We start from the raw sequence: 21,270 nt of genomic DNA, 5'->3' as shown, positions 1-21,270 counted from the left end.
TCTGAAACTACCCGTGCATTATTCACTTCAGGATCAATGATATTCATTGATTATCACACCAACATTACAATAAATATGAAAATATTAAAGAATAAATGTGCCTAATACCTTACATAGGCCTTATGAAAACGTTCCTTGTAGACGTAGCTTTGATGGTTCGACATTCCTGAAACTGATACACTACAAGAGGAATATCTGGTACAGCATCACTTCGCAGTCGGATTTTAGCTCCAGCGTAGCTATTCTCTTGGAGTTTTCTGGATCTCTATCTAGCTGGCTCTTGGAAAAATGTATCAAACCCAACTGGTTATTCTTCGTGGGTTCAAAGTCCTCACAGCGGCAGAAAATTGTCTTCCTCCTCACGGCATCCTTTGGAGAGGTAAAAAAACAAACTTATCCCAGTCCCCTTCTTCTGTCGACTGTTACAACCGAAGGCGGCACAGAAAAGCATAATCACACATCTAACAATCAATTGAACTTATAAGATTAGGAGATAATCGGTTTAGAACGGTTTTTACACACTAATTACAAATGGCTTCCAGCTGTTTGCATGTACCTCCTCGATTGAAGGGGCGCATATGATGCCACACGCAATGGCGCGGAAAATCGGTAGAAAAATATGCATATCCCGAAATTTGAATTCCATTGTCTTAAAACTTTTAAAATAAGCTTTGGCTGAATTTTAAGATAAATCATTTTTGTTATTTGACATATAAATTAAAAACTTTGAAAGCATATTTAGGAATAGCCGGAAGAATGAACAAAAAATGGTGAAATTCTCAAACTTCAGGGTTTTGACTCTAGATGGGTCTAAATTAGTCATATCGTTTAATGTTAATATATATATCATATTGTGTAGAAACTTTCATCAGTGTATGCACTTTTGAGGGCATTGAAATTTTAACACATCTTGTTTTAGACTGTTTCATACTGGACATTAGAATTTAGCTTAGATATTCAGAAAGGGTTTTTCTAGATTCCATAGCCCTTGGGACTAGTGATACTTTTAACTAGTACTCTGGTGACTGATAAGGCCTGTGGGCCTCTTGTTTCTACATGTATATACTCCAATGTCGTACCCTGAAAATTCAATTCATTTATGAAACCCTAAGCTTTTCATTAAAGGAAACCTCTGACATTAAGTGCGCATTTACTGCGCTTTTTAATTAGTCTGCGTTGTAATTACGGATGTACACAATTCCAGATTGGTATACATGTATGTTATACGATATTTGGTAGTGCCTCTGTGTGCGGAGACGCAGTGGACTATGGGTAGTAGGACATCACCTGCTATATTTTGTTTACGTTCATTCATAGTTACTAAAACACAGGCTTTGTCGAAACGTCTGATGACCAAATATAATTTTTTAAAACCAGCCCAAACATTGAGGAAAATTTTCGACAGTAGACCGTTTCGCGGGGTATAAATAACCTTACCCAAATGATTTCGGTGATATCTAGTTAGGCAAATATAGATCTACTTGTGTCTTTTCATCCAAACATCATGTCATCAGTTTATTAGTCGTATTCTGAAGTTGGTTTCACCGGATCGGAGGTTTCACTTCCATTGACAATTACGTACATGTATATGTAGGTGGTCATGATCTCACTTTTATTGTCACGTTATCTGATTGGCTCGCGTCATCCTTAATAAAAGGCTACATACTTCAAATAAGCATGTTAATTTTGATAAATCATCAAACTAATAACTCTGTAAACATTAATACCAACGCTATTTTATTGCCATAAAATGATTTAGGTTGACATTTCTATTGACATTGCAATTATTTTTGTTTTAAAACCTTATTTTAAAATTCAAATCTAAAAAAATAATTATATTTTTGTTTTGCCTTTGACAAATTTGAAAAAAGTTCTGTCATATACTTTCATTCATTGCTAAGAAGGATAAAACTGTATTTTTTTTTTAACTTAATAAGGGTACCGTATACTCAGCCTAAATACATGGATTTTTTTATCTCCCCTTTCATAGACATTTTTTGCCTGAAGAACATACGCAACGTTTCTGAAATTTTCTCTAAAATAATGTTTTCATGTCCTTGATATGAAGAGTTCTTGTATGAAATATGAAGATAAGGAACAGTGATCAATCTCATAACCCCTTTAAAGAATACAAAAATAGAGGGTTGGACAAGCACGGACCTCCTGGAAAAAGCAAGAGGTGGGATCAGGTGCCTAGGAGGGGGAAATATCCCCTGTTTACCGGTCACACCCACCGTGAGCCATATATTTTGATCAGGTAAACGGAGCAATCCGGAGTCAAGATCAGTGCCAAGAATGGCCTAACAATCTGTATGAAACAAGTTAGACAGCATTTGACCCAATGATAGGTTGCATTGGAAAAGTAGATCATTATAACGACCATAGAATTTGCAAAATACTGACTTGAAATACAACTGTTGAAACCCCTATAACATTAACTTGTTAGTCAGTAGCCTGCCTTGATTTAAAAACTGTTCATATGCGGAACAAGCTCTTCCGTACCGAATTATTGGAGAGAGATATATAAACACCATATGTAGGTGATAATGGAATATTACTACATAGATATGGGAAGTTGACGATGGGGAAGCTGACATCACCCCGTTTGTCAAACAGTTGAGTTGTCAGTTTGCCGTTAATATTTATTTTCATCTCTAAATGTCACGCCCTTGGGGATCCGGGTTAGAATAGATCCTCAATACCCCTTGCTTGTCGGAAGAAACGACAAAATGGGGCTGTCCTTTGGATGAAACCGCAAAAACCGAGGCCCCGTGTTAAAGCAGGTGTGGCACGATAAAGATCGCTCCCTGCTCAAAGGCTGTAAGCGTCGAGCATAGGTGTAAATTGTGCAGCACTTCACTTCCAATGATGACGTTTCCATATGAGTTAAATATTCTTGAGCGGGACGTTAAACAATATACAGTCAATGAATCTGAATGTGAAGTTGAAGGACACAGGAAGACATTTTTTTGTCTACCCCAGTCGTATCACAAAGAACTTGAAAAACACTTCCGCTAGCAGGCAGTAACATTGAATTAAACTATATTAAGTGGAAATTAATATTGTATCTCTACTTTTAACTACTAATACTGATAATTCATGAGGATGGAGCTACTTTAATGTGTCTTTCGTCACATTAGATGTTGATACAGCCGGGTCCAGAGCTGCAATGTTGTCTTGGATTGATAACGAGGTTTTAACAGAACTTATGTCATTGTATATTCTTAATATTCTTAGTAAAGAGGCCCGCAGAAAGTCAGGTCCAAAGAAAACGGGGAAGGGGGAGCAGAAACCTTGCCTCGACTCCAACAAATCTAACACCTCATAATAAACCTAAATCAAAAAGGAATTGAAGGATATCAAGAATATTAACTGAGGGCTTCCCGTAACAATTAATTGACTGATTGATGTTGTCCGCCACATTCAACTATTTGTCAGTTATCTGGTGGCGCCCAGTTTTTATTGGTGGAAGAGAGAACGCAGATACAATGTACCATGTACTGCAATGTACATGTACCATGTACAATGTCTCCACCGACCTTCCTAAAGTAAACTGGGAAACTTTCTCACTTACCGGCGTGAGCGGGATTCGAACCCGCGCCGACCAGAGGTGAGAGGCCGTGTGATTTTGAGCGCAATGCACTAACCACTCGGCCACGGAGCCCCCCCCCCCCCCCCCCCCCCGTGACAATTGCTTTTGTTTTCAAATTAATCCATAGGTTTACCCACATACCATTTATGTTTATCAGCTTCTATTACCCAAACTCTGCTCACCGTAGCTCGATTTTGCTCTCATTAAAAATTTGAACAAAAGAGTGATTAAGATCGAAAAATTGTCATTTATTACAATACCAAATGACGAAAGAAATCTTCAACATAAGATTTTGGGGGAAATCAGCTAATACGTTCTACATCAAAGTACCTGCAAAGCTAAATTACTCGAAGTTTAATTTCCCCCAAAGAAGACAAAATAACTTAAATAATGCTACGCTATAAGATGACAAATAAAAATTGGATGGAAAACTTCATCAATGCGCGTAGCTTTTCTGTCCAATTTATCGTTTGATACATGCATCAAATAAAGAATTATAAGCTCCATTTCTTTTTATTTCATTATGTTTTTGAAATAGAAAAATGAAAAGTTTCTCTCATTAAAAAGCTTGAATTAACGTTTTTGAAATGTCGCGTAGGAATACTTATTCGTAACAATGAAAACACCCAAACTCCCCATCGAGGCCTCATTACGTCACCTACGAATAGACCTCTCCTATGTGACGTAGTGCAATATACAGATTTGTATATTGTGAGTCCGCGAATATCACGCAGGCAAATAACACTAAAGAAGTAGTTCGTAGTTAAAAGTTTGAAGATATTGACATTAAAAGCATTAATATAAAAATATGGATTTTATTTTAAACATAAAATGATCAAAAGACCATTAAAAAGTAGGGAGACTCTGTTCAAATTATTGTGTAAAGTAGTGAACTTGATGTTTACGTTCTTGTTTTGAAAGTTATTTACGTTTGACGTTATGTTTTTTCGTCGTTTTACAATGACGTCACACAGTATACGCGGCCTAAGAAATCGCTATCCCATAATGCCTAAGTGGAATAGTTTGGTTTGTAAGCAAATGAACTCTGGTGGAAGTTTGTGAAAACACCAACAAAACTGGCTATGCGTTCAGGTCAGGCAGAGTTACTGTGCAGAATTAAATAGATTATCCGTCAAATTAAAGTTGCAATGATTAAAAGCTGAATTAGATATAAAGGAAGTGAACAAGTGGTGACTGGATGTATGCTGCATTGCGTTCGATGAGACGTTGAGCACTGGTTATGTCGTAGGAACGGTGGAATGCAACTCGGCTCCATTTCAATATCAAGTAAAAAGCACAATACCTCTTCATCTAAATTGCCCTCGTTGACTGGGCCCCATATAATGCAGTTCAATTTCATTAATATCTCCCAAATCGAAAGTCGTCGTTTGCTCCGTTATGTTATCGAACTCGTACAGCAGACGATACATGTATATACCGGGAACTCGTGTAATCTGTCTACTTCTATCAGTCAATGTCCTACGTCATCAAGTTGACTATTGTGCCACGTGATCACTAGGCATATGTGTGTTGTTTCTTTAAATTAATTTGTATTTTATTCATATCTTTGGTTTTGTTTATTTTTGGTAGCTCAAACGAATAAATGGGGAATCCGGGTTAGAATAGGTTCTCCGTACCCCTTGCTTGTCGTGAGAGGCAACTAAATGGGGTGGTCCTTCGGATGAGACCACAAAAACAGAGGCCCCGTGTCACAGCAGGTGTGGCACGATAAAGATTCCTCCCTGCTCAAAGGCCGTAAGTACCGAGCATGGGCCGACATTTTGCAGTCCTTCACCGGCAATGTTGTCGTCTCCATATGAGTGAAAGATTCTCGAGAGGGACATTAAACAATATTTAATCAATCAATCAAACGAATATATTTCTTTAACAGTGCTTTTGTGGAAATTCCCCTTCTATAAGTAGTGCAAAAATAAAACGGGAAAGACGCATTCCAGAGAAAAGTAGTCCCACGTGCTTAGTGCAGATGAACTCCGGACGAATTTTTTTTTTTTACCAAGAAATCAAACGAATTTTTCATCCAATCAGCATCGTTGTTAAGTCATCACTTTGAAAGTTATTAAATGATTATAAAAGGAAGAAAGTTAAACATGCATGTAAAGGTTAACTATGAAGGAAAAAATTATAATATAAATACCGCTATTGATTATCGTGTATTAAGCCAGACTCCTAACCGGCAATTTCCAAAAGGGCAGGGGATGTCAAAAGTAACGGGGAATGAAAAATTCGTTTTAGTGTTTGACATAATCTCTTCTTCCATCCGTTCCTGTTTTTGTTTAGAATGATACTTATATCTGCATATTTCTATCATATTCAATTTCGCCCCATAACTGACTTGAACTTCGTAATAGCTCATATAACAAGTTTGGGGAAGAAGTATTTTTAAGTCAGATATGGCGCAAAGCGTGATATGCAAATACTTGCTTAGTACCAGTTAACCTCGGGATCTTTGTGTTCTCAGGCTGAACGGAGTAGCCCTTTTTCGTTCAACCTGTAGAAATGAAAGGGCAGAGACAAAGTTCTGTTCAGCTACTCTTTTATTAAAGAAACATTTCATCATTATAATTATTGATTACAAGCCATATTACACAGTATACAATAATAATTACAAACATTATTATAAAAGTTCACACACAGAAATTAACGAAGCCATCTGAAGAATTAAAAAGTTATTTAAGAAGTGCGCAATTATACTTAATATCTTACCTGTACAAATGAAAGGACAGAGACAAAGTTCTGTTCAGCTACTGAAGAACTCTGCCTCTGTTCCTCGCATTTATACCCCCGTACATCCTTCAACATTCCTGACCATATTTGTTATATCTCTAATAAAAAATCAGCACAATTGACATTGGCGTTTAATTCAAACTCAAAGCCAACACAATTATTTCCTTGAAAAATCTATAATTTAGAGTTGCATACTCAACTTCACTTCTATGTTTTTGCTTAATCTTTAATTTCTTGTTTCTCGTAAATAATATATACAAATGCTTGACCTCTGGTGACTTATTTGTTATACTCCGATTGGTTATATATAATTATACGTTTCCTCTGACCAAGATCACTTTCACCCTCATGACCTTGCAAACAAGCTATAAACAATATCACGGTGAAGAGTTCGTACACTCTTGTTCAGCATCGTACTGTTGTTTTTGTTTCCCATCATTTTGCCAATGTCCATTCATTCATTATCCTTCTCCCATAATTCAGAATTATATCATCTGTTTTTTACATTTCCGTTATGATATTTCATTACTATTTGTATACAGTACCTACAATGTAATACAGGCTTTTATTGTACAAGACACAGCGTAAACGAGATTCAGTTGTAGATACTATACCCAGTCATTAAATGGGTATCATTTAGTCCGACAATATATGTAATGTTTATGTGCATATCATTTTTTCTCCTTCACGAGATATGAAGAATTAAAGGTTTCAGAATATAGTTAAACACCAAAATTATGTGCACATATTCTACTGGTTTGAAGTCGTTAAATAAAACAGTTTTATTATTAGGAGCTTTATAATGCATTACAAATGTTTCATAACTATCAGATAAACAGGATAAACGGGAAATATATCAAAACTCGTAAACCACTTTAATGATCATCCCATTGTTCCGAACGAGCCCACACATCTCTACAATATGTTTATTAATTGTAGAAAATATAGAGATGTTCAGGTAACCCATTTATAAAGTGAACATGTGTAGATTACACGTGTAAGTATACATTCATATTAGCAATATGATATAGATATTTCTAATTTGACCGGAATATCATGAATATTGAATTGCCTTGAACGATTTTAAACAAGTTGTTAACACCACATTTTATGTTACGTTTCGTTGAATCTGACAATCGGATATACCGTAATAGTTTGATATCCTCGTCCGAGACTGTTTTGAATCTTTTTGAAATTTATGTGTTTTCGGAATTTGCTTCAGTAAGAGCTCATTTTATTTCGGCTTTCAATTTCTCGGGATAAGGAAAATTAAACTATAACAGATTGGACAAACTAAATAAAAAATGTATTGAAGAAGGTGAATAATGTACAAGTTTATTTTGGGGCTATGTTTTCGTAGTTTCGATAAAATAATCATGTTCATGGAAACATTTTCACTGGTTGATAAATTGTTTTTTTAACATGGAACAAAAGCGGATTGAACAATAAACAGTTTTATTGGTATATACAGGTACTGTTCATATCATACAAAGCATTTTGCATATTTGAATAAGTTATATATCATAACCCATGTACACAAACAAGGAAAATAAAATAAATTCTGGAATACTGGTAATATCATTTTTTGGGAGTTGAACTATGTTCAATCTCCCTTGGTCATCACGCACTTTTCTGCGTAGTAATTTGTATTGATTTGTATAGTGGTCGTCAACGGGGGTTCTGTGTCAGCTGATTTACTCCTAGGTAAATCAACATAAACTTTTATAAACATCCGCCATTAAATAATCCATGTAACTTTTCTGAATTAATCTAATTTTGATAATTGACATGTAAGTAAATGCAATGATATTGTATTCAAATCAATTTGAATACAAGATTTCGATCAAATTGATACTGATATACATAGAAAAATAAAAGATAAGGTTGAAAATTGTCGTTTGTAGCGCAGCGTCACCTATAAACATTGATAGGGAAACGAACGACAACTGCACACAAGACCTATTGACACCGTGGCGCGAAATATCGAATATGGTGCGAAACCTCAGAAAATTTACAAGAAATAACTCTACAACATTGTGTATGTGTATATATTTGATTTTTTTTAATGTGATATAAAAAATGCTTGATGTTACATGTATATTGAATTAAAACACGTCATTCCCAGTCAACAACTTTCGATCGGGATCGGAATACGAAATAAAATGTCTTATATCCGGTTGCAAAGTGAAACTGCTTCATGCTTCAAGTTATTGAATTACGTAGTAATTGCACGTTACACATTAGAGAACTGTTCCTTTTAATAAAGAAAGTCACAAAATAGATACAAAATGAGTGTACCTTATTCATTACTGTTACCGAGCTTTCGCCGGCGAAAATCTCGAAATGGCGTGTTTCACTGCGCTTGATGACGGTAAGGTCCACATTTTCTACGTGAGTATTTTGATATTTGTTTATGAATTTTTTGCGCATACATGGTATGTCTCGGCTAGGAATAATGGAAACTTTCTCACCTATGTATGTAAAGACATATTAATCTCTATTTTTAAAAATGTAGAACACTTTTATCAAATGACAATGTTTGAAAACGCTTAGAGCCCCGATGTCAGAATTTCCTTTTCCAAGACATCAATATGTCAAATTCATTATCCTTTTCGAATAGTATGTACCATATTTTGTACCAGTTATCCATTTTGAATCCCCTATTACAATGGGATTTTGCTGCACTCTGTAATGAATGAGTGGATGTCATGAGTGTGTGTCAAACAGAAATTTTAAGAGCATGGGATAAGGTGCTGCCATGTATTACTTCACTATCAAAGTTTAACCCAGTTGCCACAATGTTGAATTTATGCTGCAAAAAGGATTGGAAATTGCTCTGGTCAAAACACATTGTTTATTTGTCTACAGTTTATTTGTCTACAGATGAAAGAGACATGAGGATTCTCCCTCATAAACTGAAGAAAAAAAATAGTTATGGATCTTGTACATGTATAATTTATTAATCACTATAGATTTCCAGCATCACAAGTCTGATTCCACTATATGCTTCCCATACTGTCAGGTTCATTCACCCCCTGTTTGAGCCACAGTATAATATCCCAAATACCTTGGCAATGAATAACATTATTTGACTAGTGTTTCATTTTTAGCGGAGTTGCGATGAAGTCGAACTCGGCTTATGATCTGATGAAGTGCCTTTGGGCGGGCACGCATCAACATTTCATTTCCGCATCATAGCTCTTGAGCAAATTATAGGATCTCATTCAAACTTAGATGGATTGTCACCCTCAGTAAGATGAGGAAGCCTATCGATTTTGGGGTCACTAGGTCAAAGGCCAAGGTCACAGTGGCTATAAATAGACTGAAATTTGGAGAAAATTTTGTTTTCTGCACCATAGCTCTTGAACGAATCATACGATCTCAAGCAAACTTAAATGGATTGTCACCCTCAGTAAGACCAGGAAGTCTATCGATTCTGGGGTCACTACGTCAAAGGTCAAGGTCACTGGCTATAAATACACTGAAATTTGGAGAAAATTTTGTTTTCCACACCATAGCTCTTGAACGAATTATAGGATCTCAATCAAACTTAGATCGATTGTCACCCTCAGTAAGACAAGAAGCCTATCGATTCCGGGGTCACAAGGTCAAAGTCACAGTGGCTATAAATAGACTGAAATTGGAGAAAATTTTGTTTTCTGCACTATAATTTTTTAACAAATTATAGAATCTCAATTAAACTTATATGGATTATCGCCCTTGATGAGACAAAGAAGCCCAGGGTTCGAAATTACCTCATGTCCGTAAGTCCGAGACTAGTAAAAAACGTCGGACTAGTAAACTCTCTATAGCACTAGTCTGTACGGACTAGTGAAAATCCGGAAATCAATCTTGAATTGGTTAAGATTTTAGCAAGATTTGTCTGAGTCTCTTAGATGTTTGAACTTATGGTCGATTACCTGCATGATTAAGTGTTTGCGTGACTATGACATCCTGATCTTTCAAACACATGGAGTGCGTTCGAGACCGCCATTCTTCGACGAGCACAAATTCCTGCCGATTCCGAACTCCGAGTACGCATCACGAGAACGGATTCGAGGTGTAAGAACTGCAAGTAGTGTGATCTAAGAACAAGCACGTTTGTGCGCACATGTTCTCGTCATTCACGACTCAAACACAGGAGTTTGTAACACTATAGCTCATGGCTTGGTAAATCGAGTGAATTTTATTGATAAAATTTCGAACTCCTGTGACTGTAAGAACTGAGCACGAAAACAATGGTAACGTCGATCTCGAACGCACTTATGGACATTTATAAAAGGATTAACTCGGAGGTTAATGTATGCTTCTGAAGATCTTGAATGCAAAATAAAGTATGGTGATCTTTTTCTTCTGAAGGTGTCAGAAAATGAATTACTTGCAACTGTGATGTGTTTGGTTTCATTAAATACTATTGAATAAAATGATTATTTAATGATATACTGGATGGACTAGTGAAATATGCTTTGCGGACTAGTGAACATCAATAGTGACTAGTCCGTACGGACTAGTGCTTGAAAAAGTGAATTTCGAACCCTGAAGCCTATTGATTTTGGTCAAGGGTTAAAGGTCAAGGTCAAAGGATTTAAGTCGGCTGAAATTTATGTACGCAAAATTTTGTTCCCTGCTTGATAATTCTTGAAAACTTTTCTGCCGGTTTCCTTTATGCCCATTCCTTGCGCAACTCGGTTTGTGCATCTCCGATGCCGGACGATTTTTAATTTTTTTGCATTTCATTTATTTTGAGTTATTATACAATTATTTACCATTCCATTGATCCTCTACAGGACTGTAGTATACTCAGGTGACAGTTTAGCATATTGGACTACCTTTTCAAGTAATGAATCCTTAGAATTAGCTACAACTAGGATTAAACTTGAATGTATATATACAGGGGAAAAAACTTCTTCATAACTGCAAGGCATTGATAACCATATTGATTTGAATGTTTGGGCCATAATATGTGGTCACATTTATCATGAGAATATAAAGGGGTGAAATTCTAGAAAACAACAACACAACTGCAGTTACTCGAGGAGCGTTGTGGCCCATGGGCCTTCCATTATCCATGTTTGCTGTTGTAACGCTTTGAAAAACAACAACAGTTGATTTGTATCTAAAATCATAATAATATTCAGTCATTTATCCCCCTACCCTTCCAGTGCTATCTGTTCTAACTGAATTTCCACAATGTTCAACTCCCATGAGTACTTTCAGTACTTTGATTTATCATTATCTTTACACTAACTTCTGACTTCTTAGCAGAACTTGTGAAAGGGGAACGCCAACTGCCGGAGTTACGATTAGTTTTCAAGAAAGAATACTCCTTGACAGAATTTGATGGAATCTATGTTGGGATGTGGACATGATACCGATCGACTAGGTAATCATGGAAACATCCGATGATTGAGTACAAGAAATTCGACTCAAGCATTCGGTTGTTTTTTTTTATTTTATTTTAATTTTTAACGTTAACAGAACATGAAATTAAAACCTCCTCTGTAAATTATAAAGGGGAAATTGCACCAAGTTATCTCATATCGTATAACATAGGTCAAAATAAGCTTCACTCCTTAGATAATGTATATAGTGACCAGATTAAAACAGCGCTATGCGGTTTTATATCGTAATCCTCATTCTAAGATACTTAAAATTATATGTAATTCTGAGATCCAGACCAGACAGTACACCAGTATCTCATGATATTCACCACAGAAACACAGTTATTGTTTCATGTTAATGGCTTATTAGTAAACTATTCTCTGACATACGTGTTTCCGGAATGCTTTCACATTTGTTTCGAAGTTCGGTCATCTGTTCATGAGAGATTTCTAAGATAGGTTGTATTTCCTGTAAAGTTTCTTTTATTTTCGATATTCTATTCAGTCTCGACTTCTCTTTTATCCAGTCTGGTGGCTCATTCCATGAAGAAAATCTGACTAGTTTTTCAAAATGATGCGTACCAAATACTACGAGTACCAGTCTTTGTATGACGTCATGCTGAAGAACGTATACTCCCTCTCCTTCTTTCAAGACAAATTCTTCAGGTAAAATCGATGTTGATTGGACCTTCCCAGGAGAAAGGTCACATGCCATAAAGAGTTCGCGGAGTTCTATGTTTGATTTGTTTAGGTCTATTTTCCCTTGATTAAGACTCATGAATACTAACATAACAAATTTAGAACGTTCCATCTCCTCCGAAGACTTGCACATTTTTTCCAAATACAACTTCAGATATAACAGTGGTCGATTTGAAAAGAGAATGGGACCAACATTGATCTGTGAGATTCTGCATCTGGACAACAGTGTGCATGTTTCGGCATAACCAAGACAAACTTCGTTAAAATTAATAGCTACTTTTTCTACTTTCCTGAAAACTGTTGTAAGATTGTAGTGATCAAATATTGAATGTAGAATTTGATTCCTGTCACCTGGACTCAAGTTATCGTAATTTAGACAAATGTCAAGGAATGGCCAACTTTTTAATTCCAATAAGAGTTTCTCGATTTCATATGAAAATTGTTTCGATTCTTCATCAGAACATGTAAAAATAGCAAAGTTGTCTTTTGCAGTCCCTATTTTTGAGCAGAGGGTTTTCATCTTAAACGTCATATTTTCTACTGCTACCTCTGATAAAAGCTTTGAAAATGGTTCTTCAATGATGACGCAATCGGTACATGAACTAACATCAAATTCAGCTATGTCCTCGATGACCACTGGTTTCCTTTTGGTTACAGACATATAAACATGTTTAGCTGTTGTCGTTTTCCCAGATCCCCAACGTCCACAGAGATACAGAAATTTTCCTCCATTTTGTAAAAACCTTGATGCTTCATGAAAGGCTGATGTTTTTTAGAAAGGTACTCCTGGAAAAGAATATGATTAAAATATATAGGTATATGCACTGAATGTAGGGGAAGATGTATTTGCATATAATACGTAAAAGATATGTAAAAACTTTTGTTAATTTTAATATACACTAATACCACATCTATGGAGTAAAGGGAATTCCTCTTCCTGTCGTCTCCTTGGTTCTGAAATAATAGACCTTATGGTGGTAATGCTGTAAAGATGTTTACTCTGAGATTAAGTCTAATGTTCAAAATTAAACATATATGAACGGGTGAAAATACGGCATCCATTACTTCCTATTATTATGAATGTTAATCTCTCCCATACGTAAATGATCTCGTGTGCAATTGCATTGTGTTACTTTCACACTTACTTTGTCGTCTGCGAATATAACAGACGATAGCTATCACAAAGATAACGGCCGCTACTACTACTACACTGATTCCAATGACGATAGGCCAGGGGGAGTACACGACATCTACCCCTTCCGCAGTCGGTCTGTAAAATAAAAAAAAAATCAAATAAAAATTCATCAATTATATCAGTGATTATGTGTTCACAATTGCGATGCAGCGACCAGAGTTTTCTTTAACTCGTTATTTTTTTTTATATAATCCACAGTCCAATGATTGGGATAAGACCTGTCATTTGTTATTGACAAAAAGAAGAAAAAAGAGTGAAAGAATCGTCCCTTCATACCATACATGTTTACAATTATTATATTTTGTTCTTAATCCAAAAATAGGTAAAATTGTAGATAAAATATACATCACAGACAAAAAGACATGGATACTGGTATATAAACACCAAACTTCATGTCTTTTTATGCAAAAACGAAAGATCCAATTATACCAAGCCGTGAAAATCCATTGTTTGGATCCCATAAACTCATCATCACTTTTATGTAAAATATATACTTATTGCAGACGCAAGCTAGGTTTTGATAGGGAGTGTATTAGCTTGGCTCTTCAACCGGCGTAGTATAATTATCAATAATCAGTTTGTATTGCTTTAACTCTAATTGTTTGATTTTCATCAAGCTGTTACATATTTAATTCAAACGTTAAGGTAATCCTTACATGTAACATTTTAATATTTTTCACTTTTAAATCCCAGCGTAAAAATAATCAATAAAACAAAGCCCTTATGATAAAATTTCCTAAATGAGAATTTTATGATTTTTCAACAAGAATTAGTTAAGAAACGTATTAAAATATAATTACATGTATCAGAATATTCACGCTTCGCTTCCCAATTTACACTTATGTAGTATATATATATATGTACGTCGCTGGTTCGACCCCGGGCTGGGGCGAAAATTTTCAGTACCTAGTTGTGATTATTTAGTGCTTTATATATTAATTAATTGATTATCACATGTATCGTTTAGATCCTAGGGGTAAACGTAAGGTTGGGTGTTATAATTGTTTGTTTGTGCTTTATATTAAATATTCTATACAATTGCATCGAGAGATCCACTCTCCTTATAAAATATCTTAAACACTGAATGACACAGCGACTGTGTGAGGTTGCATCAGTGTGTATAAGTAGCGCTTTAGGAGCATAACAAAACTTCCTTCTTAGGGAAGTCGTTGTGGCCGAGTGGACTTACGCACTGGTTTGACAATCTTGCTAGGCGGTGGGTGCCGTACGTCGCTGGTTCGACCCCGGGCTGGGGCGAAAATTTTCAGTACCTAGTTGTGATTATTTAGTGCTTTATATATATATATATATATATATATATACTGTATTGATACCCCCCCCCCAAAAAAAAAACCCTCAACATTTTCTTAATATTGGGGAGATCTATTTCTTATAATCAATTACGTGAAGATCAATAAATATAATTCCTAGTCAATTGAATTTTGAAAATGATACCATTCTTCTGAAATCCACTAATTTGCGTATAATTCTATTTAAACTTCACCGTTCATGTTAAAGTTTGAAATTAAAAAAAGTATCTGTATAGATTGAAAGTGTAAAACAAATACAATTACACACATATACACACATTCACACACACAAAATAGGATTAAAGTGTGATAATATATTTATATACATGTATAATATTGTGGGCGAGTTTTCTCAAGAGAGGGTGTGATTTGTCCTCAGAGTGGGCGAGTTGTCTTGAGAGCGAGTTGTCTTCGGGCGAGTTGTCCAGGTAGCAGGGGACAGTTTCGCACTATAGGCCCGGTCATCTTTTTCAAAAAATCGAATTACCCCGTATTTCAAGTGATATTACATGTGTAAAAATGTGTACAATAATTTTAGGATGCATGTCAAATGTAGCTGAGTGCTTAGTAAAAATGTTGATATACAACATGTAGGTGTCACCATGATTCCTAGCATATAGATGGGTGCAAATACGAAACTAAGACACGTGGTCAGTTGCTGAAGAAATTCCGGTGAAAACATGCAGGGTCTAGCAAAAGGTCTGTAGCTGTGAGGGAAGGTGGATGGCTCCATATGAGAGGTAGATTTTTGAGAAGGGCAGATAGGGTTCTTGATTGTGCACAGTGTCTAAATCCCCATGTTTGGTACTGTGATGGTGTGGGGGTGGTGCGGATTAGCCCAAATGAGGGAAAATCAAAGCAAAAAAGGGGAACCTGCTCAGTGCATGTTTTGTGCACCAGCACCAGTATTTATAGATTACATGTAATTTAGGGTCATAATTTATTAACTACACTAATATGAAATACAAGTATTGACATAAAAGGGAAATATGATTTTTCATTAGTCTGTCATAATCTGACTTTGGTGTATACCCCCTATCCACATGTTTCAAAACCAAAGAAACTATCCCCTGCCACCCCAGCATTCCTACGTACAATATGCACATATTCCACGTATGAAATTTTGGTCGTTCGTGATACATGCGAGCCATACGTAATTCATAAGTGTTTCTTGCGTTTTTCATTCGTCGATGTGCGCAGATGTCCGTCGAGGGTTTCGGAAGACGGGTCTTTGCGTGATTTTGGTTTTTTAAAAGTTGCTCAAATTTTTGGTCGGTTGAGATTTACGCAGTTTACGCGTATTTTACGTTTATAAGCAATTCTTACGCAAATGTTAAGTAAATCTTACACAGTTGTGCATGATTTTTGCGAGATGCATATGCAAATGTTTAACGGGCCTTTCACGCATGTACCACAGATGTATCACTTTGATATCTCGTATACAGCGCACAAATCGCATTAAATTTACAAAATTGGCGTATTAATCACTAATGAATAGCAGATAAACAGCGCAATAGACACGCACGGTTCACACATGTAGTGACGGGTATATAAAACGGTCAATCTTTCACTCCGCCACCAGTCTGTACCGAGCTGCCGAGAAGTACAAATCTCTGTTCCAGAAGAGATCACCATGAACCCTCAAAGGCGAGATGTGCTGGTGTTCCTCCTGCAGCGGCATAATAACCAACTGGTCCAGCTCCAACACTTCCCGAACCGTCTGGGTGAGGCCTCGCATCGGATGTAGAGTGGAGCAAGGCAAGTATGACAGCTTGGTTTAGTCATCAGAGGTGATAGTGCAAGGTTTGTTTTTTGTCTATGAAGTATACCGCAGTGACGGCGACATTTTCTCACAAGCATTACGGGTAAATCCCAATGTTTCTCAGTAATGAAGAGCAAATCACGTGACTCAAATGTGTAATAATTAAAGCGAGCTCATCACTAAACTGTCAAGACATATACCACATATACAGGTGATACTAAATATTGCTACATTAACATGGGAAGTTGACGATGGAAAAGCGGCAGTCATGCCATTTGTCAGAAAGTTGAGTTGTTAGTTTGCCGCTAATGTCTATGTTTGATATGAAGCAGGTATGAAAAACTCTATGGTACGTTTTATTATGAATGCACTGAGATTTATAGAATCGAAATATGAATGAAAATGAGAGTATCCAAATGGTATCTTCATAATATCCACAATATGGCTCTTCTTTTATGGGTATATTTATACTTCTCTTTTGTCTTATCATGATTTTCACGTATGATAATGTGATATATAAGATTTGCCTTATTTTCTCACATTAATCTTCAGGCAAGGTGGGTCTACAAAAGTAAAATTACAATGTGTGAAAATAAAATCTTGTCATGAATTTTGGTTATCAATTGATCATGAAAATACTAGTGTGTGTTTTGTTTGAGTACCTACATTTATATACTTCGTTTGAGGTAAATGGTACAGTAGGACATCCATGCTGCATATTACAAGGTTCTGTCGTGATTACTCCAGAGTGGCTGTTGTACCTTGGGCAAAAGTCTGTAAAGTAAGATAAGTATCCAAAGGTTAGAGGTAGTGTTAGTTTTATTATTATATTCTTTACTTTCTCCTTTGACTAAATCAATAGTGTTTTTGTAATGATAATGCAGTTATTGAATGATCAATTTGGGCAGCAGTTGGTGTTTTAGGCCTGGCAAAATGACCTTTGTCATTGTAAGAATTCGATATACTTTTATGTATGCTAGTACTATTGCTACACCAGAACCACCTGTAGCATAATTGTACACTTGGATTGAAAAGATAAAATTTTGAGAATGTATAGTTACTTGAAAATAAACTCTTTTTTACTTGGTCACCCATCTAAAAGGAGGAGGCCAATTGCAGGATGGAAAAGGTAAGGATAAAGAACAGCAGACAAATTAATAAATTCTATTAATAATACAAAACTTAGAGCAGGAAGACACGGATCCAGGATATACCGGAGCTGGGATCAGGTGTCTAGTGGGATCAGGTGTCTAGGATAAATTAAGATCATTTCATTGGAATCCACTCTCCCTAAAGAGTTTATTTTGGTAATCGATCTATGATGTCGATATTTGATAATTTCAGCATCTTGATTAAGTTTGATATGTATTCAGTTTTTAAGCAGCAGCATCTTGAAGTTAGATTTGTAATTACTTGGAATTGAACCTGCCCCATATATTTACATGGTAATGCCTTGGTACAAATAAGGCTAGTTCAAAACAAGCAAAGCAAGTGTGGGTATAATCCTTGATGCAGAGAAGATCCTAAGAGAGAGGTATTTTGATGTTGGATGGTTGTTTGTTTCACGTCCCATCAAGATTTTTTTTTACTCATATTGAAACGTTACCATTTGTAGGTGAAGTTCCACAAATCTAGATCAATGCTTATAGCTTACGGCCGTAAGAACGAGGGATTTTTGACGTGACAATACCTGCCGCGACACGGAATCTCCGTTTATAAGGTCATGTCCGAAAGACTGGTGATGCCGAGCGTTTTGCGAAGGAGCAATTAACTACTTATAGTTACGTCTTAGGTTTCACGCCGCAATGGCTTGAGCGGGGCTCGAACTCACAACCTGCCGGTTATGAAACACACGCTCTAACACTGAGCTACCACGACTAACCGGTGAGAGGTATTTTGATATATATTAGTATTTCTGATATAAAAGTAAAATTGAATGTTCGTTCATTTTAAAACTGCACAATGAAGATAAGCAATGAACATAAGGACGAAAATAAACTTGATTCTGTATATACAATTAGACTGGGGAATGAGAAACGGGACAACAAAAGTCTATACATCTATCTTTTGCACACTGAAAACGTCATGCTGGGTCAAAAGGATTTCATTGACAATGCACGTTTTTGGTTTTGATAAAGCAAAGTAGTTTGATTTATAAGGTGGTTGCCCCTTTGTATAACATTCAGTAGTAAGCGGTAGTAGAAATGAAAGTTTGAAACGATGAATGAAGCCATTTATTGAAGGATAACCCCTCCCTCATTTTTAGATTTCATACGTTTTATGGTTGCTGTTTTGTTTTATTTTTTGTTGTTGTTGCTTTTTTTTTAATATTTTGTTATTTCTATCTATCTTTTGATTTGTCAAGTTATTCACCTCCTTGGAAAAGGATACTTCGACATACCAAAAGTTACACATCCATTTTCGTTTTAATGTGTTATGATCTATTCTCTCATTGTTAGCATATAACACTGTAATGAGTCCAGCATCCAGTAGAGAGGTACTATCGAATCTACATATTTTTGTAATATTCAAATTTTTCAATTAAACTGTAAATGGTTGTTTTATGAAGTCGGTTCTTCATAATATGGGTATAAAAATCAACAAAGTGGAAATAGCATGGCATATAATTGTTGAAAACAAGAACTTTCCAAACAAAAGTCTGCGAAGGTGAAAAACGTTTCATGTAAACAAGTTGTAAAATTGTTAAGTCGGACTTAAATCAAATCACCAGCAAAGTATCTCCCTTGCGTTGAACAGAATGTCAACCAATGAAATAAATTAGAATTTTTATTTTATGTATTTTCTTCCAATCACAAAGGAGAGGAAGTGCATTTTCCAAAGACTGTAAAATATGTCAACTATTTACTACAGATTCCTTATTTTACGCGAGTACTTAGTATGGCAAACTGATCCGTATATGTCAAATGGCGTGAACATGAATTTGTGTGTGGTCTGTTAATTAAGAGTTGTCATACGTATTATAACAGAAAAATAAAAGAGAATAATTTTCTTTCGCGAGTGATGTCTCTCGCAAAAGTTACACGATAATAAATTCCTGGCGTATATTTCGGATTCTACAGTATACCGCCTTCCAATAGAGCTTAGCTTCGTCAAAGTCATTCCCTGTGTCAGATACAAACTATACACATTGGGATGGTGTATCACGTGACTATACTTAGTAACATAAAAACTTTGAATTTAATCTAAATGATTTTTTAAAATCTAACTGATGAATTTAGTAATTTTTGTGATATGCAAACACATTTTCAAGTTAGCAAAATCGTTCAAATTACAAATAAACCCCCACAATTAAATACAGACGAACCTCACTGAAATTATTATCATGGTCTTTATTTTACACATGGTAGTCGATCGGAGATTTAATAAATATCCGGACATCATGTCGTCCTTTTAGGTTGTTACACTTCGGATCCACAATGGAATTCAAATCACTCTTACAGTACTATAGAAGATGATGAACATGAGGCAATATATTTCCATTTCTGGACAATTTTACATGAACAAGTCGACATAAGAATTCTATTATTTAAGCTATTTAGTACCTAGCTAGTATTCATAAAATGTGGTGGGTGTTTATTCTACTTTCGCTTTATATCAACAACGTACCTATCTGAACTCGAGAGGGTCGTTCACTGATACAAAATTCTCCAGATCTGTTCCTTTCGTCAAGAAGACAATGGTAAAATTCTGTTTTGGAGCAGTTGAAGTGATGTTTGCTCTTGTTCCATTCCACAACATCCGCTGGACATGAATCACGTGTATGAAACGATACTGAAGATACACACACGGGGAGCATCAGGAAAAACACGGTGTCCATCTTGATGACCCGGATACCCGAATTTTACCGATCGATATGTCCTTTAAAGACCCAATTTTAAGTTGACACCCCCAAATTGTAAGCTGCCTGCCAATCAAACATTTAACAATAGATTTCAGGTGGAGTGACATCTGCAGACACTGTGGTCTGGGGCTACCCCAGAGAGATGTTTTGATAACAATAACAGCCAGTATCTACAGGCATTCTTTAGATCTTGAGGAAGCCCAGTATACCTGAGTTGTGATAGCAAATGACCTGGCCACAATTGCTATTTTCTTGTAATTCAATTGTTTTTAAAAAGGCCCCTGAACAATGCAATTTCAATATAATTGTAATTTTCCCCCTCTATATACCTGTACATGTATTATAGATTACACAATCAGAAATCAAACAATAATTTGCACAATAAGTTTTAAAACTTGTAACCTATTGAAATAATTAATGTCATCAATTTATGATACCTCTATATTTATAACAGAAATTATTCATTGAGTCAATGACAGAGAGAGAGAGAGAGAGAGAGAGAGAGAGAGAGAGAGGTGGGTGTAGAATGTGTGTCAGCTACCCTTAGGAATACAACCATTATTCAACCACTATGACCACAGAAACTCTGCAGAGAGGTCCCTGAGACAGGTCCTGTGTATATCAAAACTATATATATAAAAAAAGCATGGACAGGTAGATTTCTACCATGTTCTGCCTCTGTGTATTTCTTTGAGTGCCATGGGATATAGCAATTAACACCTTG

At 35.9% G+C, this 21,270-nt stretch overlaps 1 protein-coding gene across 2 annotated transcripts; it reads right to left on the bottom strand.

The window, feature by feature from the left end:
• Nucleotides 1-13,558: 13,558 nt before the first annotated feature.
• Nucleotides 13,559-20,534, bottom strand: LOC130046564 (uncharacterized). 2 transcript variants are annotated; one of them, XM_056142154.1, is made up of 3 exons: nt 20,312-20,534; nt 17,324-17,458; nt 13,559-13,687 (listed from the first exon to the last, which is right to left on the bottom strand). In XM_056142154.1, exons 1-3 carry the CDS (start codon nt 20,520-20,522, stop codon nt 13,668-13,670), a joined length of 366 nt encoding a protein of 121 aa, XP_055998129.1. In that variant the 5' UTR covers nt 20,523-20,534; the 3' UTR covers nt 13,559-13,667. The 2 variants fall into 2 exon arrangements, with proteins under 2 accessions (XP_055998129.1, XP_055998130.1); XM_056142155.1 differs by lacking the exon at nt 13,559-13,687 and adding an exon at nt 17,052-17,247 and having other exon boundaries at nt 17,351-17,458.
• Between the last annotated feature and the right edge of the window lie 736 nt (nt 20,535-21,270).

Source organism: Ostrea edulis, chromosome 6, assembly GCF_947568905.1.
Source record: "Ostrea edulis chromosome 6, xbOstEdul1.1, whole genome shotgun sequence".
Lineage (NCBI taxonomy): Eukaryota > Metazoa > Mollusca > Bivalvia > Ostreida > Ostreidae > Ostrea > Ostrea edulis.
The sequence above is the reverse complement of the archived record's forward strand: the minus strand, read 5'-3'. Positions and strand labels throughout refer to the sequence as shown.

What these genes read in the sequence shown, in the direction of transcription:
- LOC130046564 (XM_056142154.1), bottom strand. Translation starts at nt 20,522, where the DNA reads ATGGACACCGTGTTTTTCCTGATGCTCCCCGTGTGTGTATCTTCAGTA. An exon ending in ACCCTCTCGAGTTCAGATAG is followed by an intron (nt 17,459 to 20,311) that starts GTACGTTGTTGA and finishes CTTACTTTACAG; the next exon opens with ACTTTTGCCCAAGGTACAAC. An exon ending in CTCAAACAAAACACACACTA is followed by an intron (nt 13,688 to 17,323) that starts GTATTTTCATGA and finishes TTTATTTTACAG; the next exon opens with ACCGACTGCGGAAGGGGTAG.